Below are 8,654 nucleotides of genomic sequence, written 5' to 3' on the forward strand. Positions count from 1 at the left end.
ATGGGCCTGGTATGAAAGAGCACCTGAAGTTTGATTTACTCTTCTTCACATGTGGTGTTGTGGCACCAAAATTCAGATTATATGTTTCTTTCACCCAGCAATTGTGATCCTTTAATGGTAGATAGAGATGTTTCTGTAGAGATAGCCCGTCATTGATGCTGTTGTAGACCTGTTTGACAAACTCCCTCTAGATTTTATTTGCAGCAGTATTTGGTTGTTTTCTCGGCCTGGAACCGATGTAGACCTGCTTGCCATAGCTAATGATCAAAGCCTTACTGTCTCGCGGTTTCGCCAGCCCATCCTGATTGCTCAATATCGCAGCCGCCGCCTTTGCTATGGGCCTGGTATGAAAGAGCACCTGAAGTTTGATTTACTATTCTTCACATGTGGTGTTGTGGCACCAAAATTCAGATTATATGTTTGTTTGACCCAGCAATTGTGATCCTTTAATGGTAGATAGAGATGTTTCCATAGAGATAGCCCTGCATTGATATATAACCAGAAAGTTACTGGGTCTCTTCGTAGTTTTTGGCTTTAACTAAATCTTGGCAGCCATCTACTTGGCTTGAGCAGAGACATTATTCTCGGTGGAGGCCGGGCCGATGGATCACCAACACCGTCAGAAATTGTCAGGAGGTCACCATTACTTAACTTCTCATGCTGGCGGATCTGCCTTGCATCCGCCTTGGCAATGGCCACCAAGAGGTAATACCATCAGCTACTTTGGATAAATAATTAAACATGCATGAGTTTTCTTGCTCTTGCCTAACTTGTAGCGCTAGCCAGCTGGATTGACTGGATATGAAAAGATAAGTATATATTCACACAATAAATTACATGCAGAATTACAGATTAAGTTTGGTAAGAGGGGATTTCAGTCATACGAGCTATATTTATCCTCATGAGTGCACCCTGGAAATCAAGCTGAACGGGGCGGAATCCCAGTGCTCGCCTGCTACTGAACAAGAGGACTACAAAGTACTAACGAAGTAGAGTGGTCAAAGACACAAACAGTGGTGATCGCCCAATTTCTCAAGATTTTTTACTGTGTTCTCTTGCACAGGATGATCTCAGTTTTTGTTTTACTCCTTTCGCTGTACTAGCAGTGTTGCTGTAAGTTGGTCCATATAACGATATTCTATGTGTTTCATTTTCAATGAAATATACGTGTGACCATGACAGGGCCTTTTGATAGAAATAAAGTTATGCTCATGACTTCATTCAGTGGTATTATTGTATAGCAATCCGGTTTATTCAGTATAACTGTATCCGAATGCACATCCATAATTTTTGTAGCAAAATGTAGTTTGTAGTTAGTTTCTGGAATCTTGCACCAGAAACCATATGTACATGTTCTCTATACTCTTCCAATGATGAAATTCTGACCCTATATCCTTCAAAATGTTCATTCTTATTCATTAGGCACACATAAATACAGTAGATAAACCACACATTCAGTTAGATTCAATTTTATTTCATGTGCATGAGCTTTCACTTCTTTTCCATTGGTGTGCAATTCATTATCCTGCTTATCATTACTAAAGTTCTGTCCATTGAATATTTTCTGGTATTTTTGATTATGTCATTTAAAAATATCTTGCACCACTGGTGATGACTCTCGATATCAAAACAACTACTTCCTTCAAGTGAATTGAATGTTCGACATTGCAATTATTTGCATATTTGAAGTTAAATCCATGCTTCTCTTATAATTGATCTACTGTTGGGATATTGAACATCATTGGAATTTAAGTTCTATTGGATTGATCTACTGTATGTGTGGTCCAGTATAGTTATTACATATGACAAGTGAAAAAAAATCATATTGTTTGGTTCATAGAGTTGTAGCTGTAAATTGTAAACCTCTTGAATTACCTTAGAAGGAAATAATAGTGTTATGTTGCTATCACCATGACGCGTGGTCTACATTCATAAATAGATAGTGTCAACACTATTCTGACATGTTTTCATTTTTCCAAAGTACACAAATCACCAAGTTTCTTCTACTCAGCATCGCTATCCTTGAGAACTTTACATATGAACAAAAGCAGAAAGTTTCTGTGAACTCCTTCAAGAAATTAACATTTGGGTAACAACAAATAGGCTTTCCCAATAATAATGGCTCAATATATGGGCTCTAAGTTTTAGTTCAAATTCTTACATATCTACTCTGATGTCAATAATGTTTTGTAACACAGATACTAGCCCGTGCAGGTGCACGGGTTGACGACTACTATCTATAATTTTTTATTGTTCCATGCTATTATATTATCCATCTTGGATGTTTTATATGCATTTATATGCTGTTTTATATGATTTTTGGGACTAACCTATTAACCTAGAGCCCAGTGCCAGTTTCTGTTTTTTTTCCTTATTTTTGAGTTTTACAGAAAAGGAATACCAAACGGAGTCCAATTGACGTGCCAATTTTTGATGTTTTTTTATGGACCAGAAGAGTTGGGCCAGAAGAGTCCCGAGCCATCCACGAGGGTGGAGGGCGCACCCCCTATCTCGTGGATGACTCGGAGACCCCCCATGACATGAGACCGACGCCAAAAATTCCTATAAATACAGAAACCCCCAGAAAGAAACCTAGATCGGGAGTTCCGCCGACGCAAGCCTCTGTAGCCACCAAAAACCAATCGGGACCCTGTTGCGGCACCCTGCCGAAGGGGGGATCCATCACTGGTGGCCATCTTCATCATCACGGCGCTCTCCATGACGAGGAGGGAGTAGTTCACCCTCGGGGCTGAGGGTATGTACCAGTAGCTATGTGTTTGATCTCTCTCTCTCGTATTCTTGATATGGCACGATCTTGATGTATCACGAGCTTTGCTATTATAGTTGGATCTTATGATGTTTCTCCCCCTTTACTCTCTTGTAATGGATTGAGTTTTGCCTTTGAAGTTATATTATCGGATTGAGTCTTTAAGGATTTGAGAACACTTGATGTATGTTTTGCGTGGGATACCTGTGGTGACAATGGGGTATTCTATTGATTCACTTGATGTATGTTTTGGTGATCAACTTGCGGGTTCCGCGACCTTGGGAATCTATGCATAGGGGTTGGCACACGTTTTCGTCTTGACTCTCCGGTAGAAACTTTGGGGCACTCTTTGACGTTTTTGTGTTGGTTTGAATAGATGAATCTGAGATTGTGTGATGCATATCGTATAATCATACCCGCGGATACTTGAGGTGACATTGGAGTATCTAGGTGACATTAGGGTTTTGGTTGATGTGTGTCTTAAGGTGTTATTTTACTACGAACTCTAGGGCTATTTGTGACACTTAGAGGAATAGCCCAATGGATTGATCGGAAAAAATAACTTTGAGGCGGTTTCGTACCCTACAATAATCTCTTCGTTTGTTCTCCGCTATTAGTGACTTTGGAGTGACTCTTTGTTGCATGTTGAGGGATTGTTATATGATCTAATTATGTTATCATTGTTAAGAGAACTTGCACTAGTGAAAGTATGAACCTTAGGCCTTGTTTCGAAGCATTGCAATACCATTTCTGCTCACTTTTATCGCTTGCTACCTTGCTGTTTTTATATTTTCAGATTACAAATACCCATATCTATCATCCATATTGCACTTGTATCACCATCTCTTCGCCGAACTAGTGCACCTATACAATTTACCATTGTATTGGGTGTGTTGGGGACACAAGAGACTCTTTGTTATTTGGTTGCAGGGTTGTTTGAGAGAGACCATCTTCATCCTACGCTTCCCACTGATTGATAAAGCTTAGGTCATCCACTTGAGGGAAATTTGCTACTATCCTACAAACCTCTGCACTTGGAGTCCCAACAACGTCTACAAGAAGAAGGTTGTGTAGTAGACATCACTAGTCAAGCGAGATGCCGGCCGGCCGGCTGCTGAGCAGCCGGACGGGGGAGGCGAGAGGCCGGCTTGGCCTGAATTAGCATTCTTCCTTAGTCATTTTTCATTTGGACAATGTTTCTGACCTTTGGCTCTTGCCAGCCGGATAGTCGCACTTCGAGGTGTGGCTGGGGCGAAGAGAGGGCTTTGGCGTCGGCACACTACTAAGCCGACTTCGGATGGTACCAACTTGGGCCAAGTCGGCGAGCCCTCGGGCCGGCTGGCCGGACCCGGGCAGGGCAAAAGGATAAATACTTATACATAGGCGAAGCTTATCATATAGATAAAAAGGTAACCCCCGAGTGAGCCTCGGGGTACCTGTTGTCTTTACTTAGTACAAAAGATAGCGTGGTACATACACTGCATCAACTGTAAAACGGGCGGAGAAGGTTCGCGTTCCATGGGCGCTCCGACTCTTGGCCAGCTGTGTCCCTCTTGCGTGCCCTGGGCTTCTGTGCATCAATGAGGTAGTAGGAATCGTTGCCTAGGGCCTTGCTCACGATGAAGTGCCCCTCCCAAGGAGCCGAGACCTTGTGCTGGCCGGCTGTTCGCTGGATTAGTCGGAGCACAAGGTCGCCCTCGCGGAAGGCACGCGGCTTGATCTTCTTGTTGTGGTAGCGGCACACGTTTTGCTAATAGATGGTGGGCCGGCTAAGTGCTAGCAGCCGGGCCTCTTTGAGAAGATCGACGCCGTCTTCGTGTGCCTCCTTTGCTTCTGCCTCCGTGTACAGGGTGACGCGAGGCGAGTCGAACTCGATATTTGTTGGGATGATGGCCTCGTCCCCGTACACGGTGTGAAGCCGGTCGATCTATTTTGCATGGTCCGGAGACTCCAAAGGATAGCCGGAAGCTCCTCGATCCAGCAGCCGGCCGAGCGCTCCAGCGGCATGACCAGCCGAGGCTTGATGCCGGATAGAATGAGGCCGTTTGCCCGCTCCACCTGGTTGTTTGACTGCGGGTGAGCAACCGACGCGAGGTCCAGTCGGATGCCCTGCGTCGCGTAGAAATGGGCCAAGGCACCTTTGGCGAATTTTATGCCATTGTCGGTGATGATGCTGTGCAGGATGCCATATCAAATGGTGATATCCGTGATGAATGTGATGGCTGTGGGGCCGTTGAGCTTCTTGATTGGCCTCGCCTCGATCCACTTCGTGAACTTGTCCACGACAAACAATATATGGGTCATGCCGCCGCGTGTAGTCTTGAATGGGCCCACCATGTCCAATCCCCATACGGCAAATGGCCAGGTGATGGGAATGGTCTTGAGTGCTAAAGCCGGCAGGTGTTGCTTGGTGCTGAAACGCTGGCACCCCTTGTATTTCCGGACCAACTCCTTGGCGTCATCCAGAGCAGTCGGCCAGAAGAAACCATGGCGGAAAGCTTTGGCAACGAGGGCTCTGGAGGCGGCATGGTGACCACATTCACCTTGATGGATGCCTCGGAGGATAGCAATTCCCTTCTCCGGCTCGACGCAGCGCTGGAAGACACTAGTCGTGCTGCGCCTGACGAGCTCTCTGTTGATGATCGTGTACACAGCCGCCTGGTGTTGCACCTGTCGGGACAAGACCTCGTCGGCTGGGAGCTCGCGACTCACCAGAAAGTTGAGGATGGGCTGCGCCCAAGACGGGGCTTCCACCACTGTCGTGACAGCAACCGGCGTTGGGGTGGCCGGGTTGGGAGGCAGCGGGTTGGAGCCGTCTGCTCCTTGTTGCATCGTGGAAGTCCCTGGGTCGGGTTCTGGAATCCTCGGGCCGGGTTTGGGTGTTGCAGCCCCCGAGCCGCCTGCAGAAGTCCCCGGGCAGGCTGCTGAAGTCCCCAAGCTGGATATGGCTACTCTAGGGTCAGCTGGCATGAAGATGGATTCTGATTCTGGTGGAGGTTGGATAGACGGCTTGCGCAAGCACTCGAGGGAGAAGCCGACTAGAATGGCCTGCTGGGTAGAGCCAATCCGTGCCAGGGCGTCGACTTCTTCGTTGTTGGCCCGTGGCACGTGGATGAACTCGCACCCGTCAAAGTGTCTGCTGATCTGCTGGACGAGGAAGCGGTAACTGGCCATGTTGGCGTCCTTGGTGTCCCAGTTGCTAGAGGACTGCTGGACCACAAGGTCCGAGTCGCTGTAGTACAAGATGCGGCGGATGCCGATCTCCTTGGCCAGCCGCAGTCCGTGGATGACTGCCTCATACTCGGCCACATTGTTGGAGGCGGCAAAGTGAATCTGTAGCGTGTACTTCAGCTTGTCGCCTTTGGGAGAGGTGAGGACGATGCCGGCTCCCAAACCAGTGTGCATCTTCGAGCCGTCGAAGTGCATCCGCCAATGCATGGAATCCGGTGCCAGCGGCAGGTATGGGTCTCATCCTAGTCGACAAGGAAGTCGGCCAGTGCTTGGGACTTGATGGCGGTGCGGGGATGGTAGAGGATGGTGTGGGGAGTCAGCTCAATGGCCCACTTGGCCACCCAGCCCGAGGCATCTCAGTTGCCCATGATCTCGGCAAGGGGGGCGGTACAGACGATCGTGATGGAGTGCTCCTGGAAGTACTGCTTCAGCTTCTTGGCGGCAAAGTACACGCCGTAGCACATCTTCTGGTAGTGGGGGTAGTTCTGCTTGGAGGCGGAACACCTCGCTCAAGTAATAGACCGGCCTCTAGACCGGCTGCGCCCTGCCGGCTTCGGGGCGCTCGACAACAATCACTGTGCTAACGACCCGGTTGGTGGCTGCGATGTAGAGGAGCATGGGCTCTTTGGTAGTCGAAGCGGCCAGAACGGGCGGCGTGGACAACATCCGTTTGAGCTGGAGAAACGCTTTGTCCGCCTGGTCGGTCCACTTGAAGCATGTGGTCTTCTTCATTAGCTGGTACAGTGGGAGGGCCTTCTCGCCCAGCCGGCTGATGAACCGGATGAGAGAGCCACCCCGTGAACTTCTGGACGTCCCACAGCCGGGTCGGTTTCTTCATCCGCTCAATGGCCTTGTTCTTCACAAGGTTGCACTCAATCCCACGCTCAGAAACAAGGAAGCCAAGGAGCTAGCCGGCTGGTACTCCGAAGACACACTTCTCCGCGTTGAGCTTGATCTGAAAGCGGTGCAGGTTGGCGAAGGTCTCCTAATCTCCTTGAGATCCTCCAAAAGAGTGTCGGCTTCTCCGTCTTCACCACTATGTCGTCCACATAGACATGGGCGTTCCTGCCGAGTTGCTTCAGGAGGCACTTCTGCATACAGCGTTGAAAGGTGGCGCCGGTGTTCCTCAAGCTGAATGTCATGGAGATGTAGCAGAAGACGCCAAAAGGGGTGATGAAGGCGTTCTTCAGCCGATCGGCTGGGTCCAGCTTGATTTGGTGGTAACCAGAGTAGGCGTCCAAAAAGGATAGCAGATCGCAGCCGGCCATGGAGTTGATCACTTGGTCAATTTGGGGCAAGGCAGACGGATCCTTGGGGCAAGCTTTGTTGAGGCTCGTGTAGTCGATACACATGCGCCACTTGTTATTTTTCTTCAAAACGAGGACTGGGTTGGCAAGCTAGTCCAGGTAGAACACTTCCATGATGAAGCCGGTTGCCAGAAGCCGGGCGATTTCTTCACCAACAAACCTTCTCTTCTCTTCTGATAGGCGGCGGAGGGGTTGCTTGACCGGCTTAGCATCCGATCACACATGCAGTTTGTGCTTGGCGTACTCCCTCGGAACACCCGGCATGTCCTTGGAGGACCATGCGAAGATATCCCGGTTCTCACGTAGGAAGTCGACGAGCTTGCTTTCCTATTTCCTGTCGAGGTTAGCCCCCATGACAGCGTACTTCTCTGGGTGCGCCAGGTGCAAGGTGATCTCCTTGGTTTCCTTAGCCGGCTGGAAGGAGCCCTCGGGCTCCGTTTCCTTGGGGTCCGATGGCATGTCCGGCTGCTTGCTGGCCATGGCCACAACCCGGTCAAGGAGGCGCTTTTCTTCGGCGATGACGAGGGACTCGGCCAGCCGGGAGCTGGCTGCGGCGCACATGACCGACTTCTTGTACTCGCCGACAATGGTAATGATGCCCTTGGGGCCTGGTATCTTCATCTTCAGGTACGCGTAGTGTGGAACCGCCATGAATTTGGCCAACGCTGGCCGGCCCAAGAGCACGTGGTAGGGGTTGTCCAAATCAACCACCTCGAACCAAATTGGCTCACGGCGGAAGTGGGTCTTGTCACCGAACAAGACGTCGATCTTGATCTTGCCGATTGGAGAGCAGGAAAGCCCAGGGACAATGCCATGGAACACGGTCCAGCTGGGCTGGAGTTGCTTCTTCTTGATGCCCAGCTTTTCCATGGTGTCGCGGTAGAGGATGTTGATGTTGCTGCCACCGTCTATCATGACTCGAGAGAAGCGGCACGCCCGCCTCTCGATTGAGAAGGTGGAGTCCAGCACCATGGCATAAGCACCCGGCAAAGGCATCACAGAGATGATCATCACGCCTCCAGGTGATGGGCCTCTCGGACCAGTGCATGAATTGGGGGACCTCTGGAATAACAGCATTCACCTCGTGGTGCTGCTGACGCCGACTGTGCTTATCGTCGGCTTCACTGGTGAAGATGACGTAAGTGGCGTTCTCGTTAGGGAATTCACCTTGGAGCATGCCGGCAGGGCGGGCCGGCTGGAGGAGGCGGCAAGCCCTCACCCTTAGCGATTCGAGCAAGCTAGTTGCATTGCCGGGTTGTATGGTTAGACAGCTACGCACCTCTATGGAACTTGCATGGAGCGTTGAAGGTTTGCTCGAAGGAGAAGGCCAGCTGCCAGGCACCCTTGCC

At 49.6% G+C, this 8,654-nt stretch overlaps 2 protein-coding genes across 2 annotated transcripts; both read right to left on the reverse strand.

Moving 5' to 3' along the window:
- Positions 1 to 4,957: 4,957 nt before the first annotated feature.
- LOC109774518 (uncharacterized) lies at positions 4,958 to 7,266 on the reverse strand. The gene is made up of 2 exons (XM_020333248.2): positions 7,098 to 7,266; positions 4,958 to 6,126 (listed from the first exon to the last, which is right to left on the reverse strand). Exons 1-2 carry the CDS (start codon positions 7,264 to 7,266, stop codon positions 4,958 to 4,960), a joined length of 1,338 nt encoding a protein of 445 aa, XP_020188837.2.
- A 366-nt stretch (positions 7,267 to 7,632) lies between these two features.
- LOC109774519 (uncharacterized) lies at positions 7,633 to 8,277 on the reverse strand. The gene has a single exon (XM_020333249.1). The coding sequence runs from the start codon at positions 8,275 to 8,277 to the stop codon at positions 7,633 to 7,635; it is 645 nt and encodes a 214-aa protein (XP_020188838.1).
- Between the last annotated feature and the right edge of the window lie 377 nt (positions 8,278 to 8,654).

This window comes from Aegilops tauschii, chromosome 3 (assembly GCF_002575655.3).
Source record: "Aegilops tauschii subsp. strangulata cultivar AL8/78 chromosome 3, Aet v6.0, whole genome shotgun sequence".
In the NCBI taxonomy this organism is placed as follows: domain Eukaryota; kingdom Viridiplantae; phylum Streptophyta; class Magnoliopsida; order Poales; family Poaceae; genus Aegilops; species Aegilops tauschii.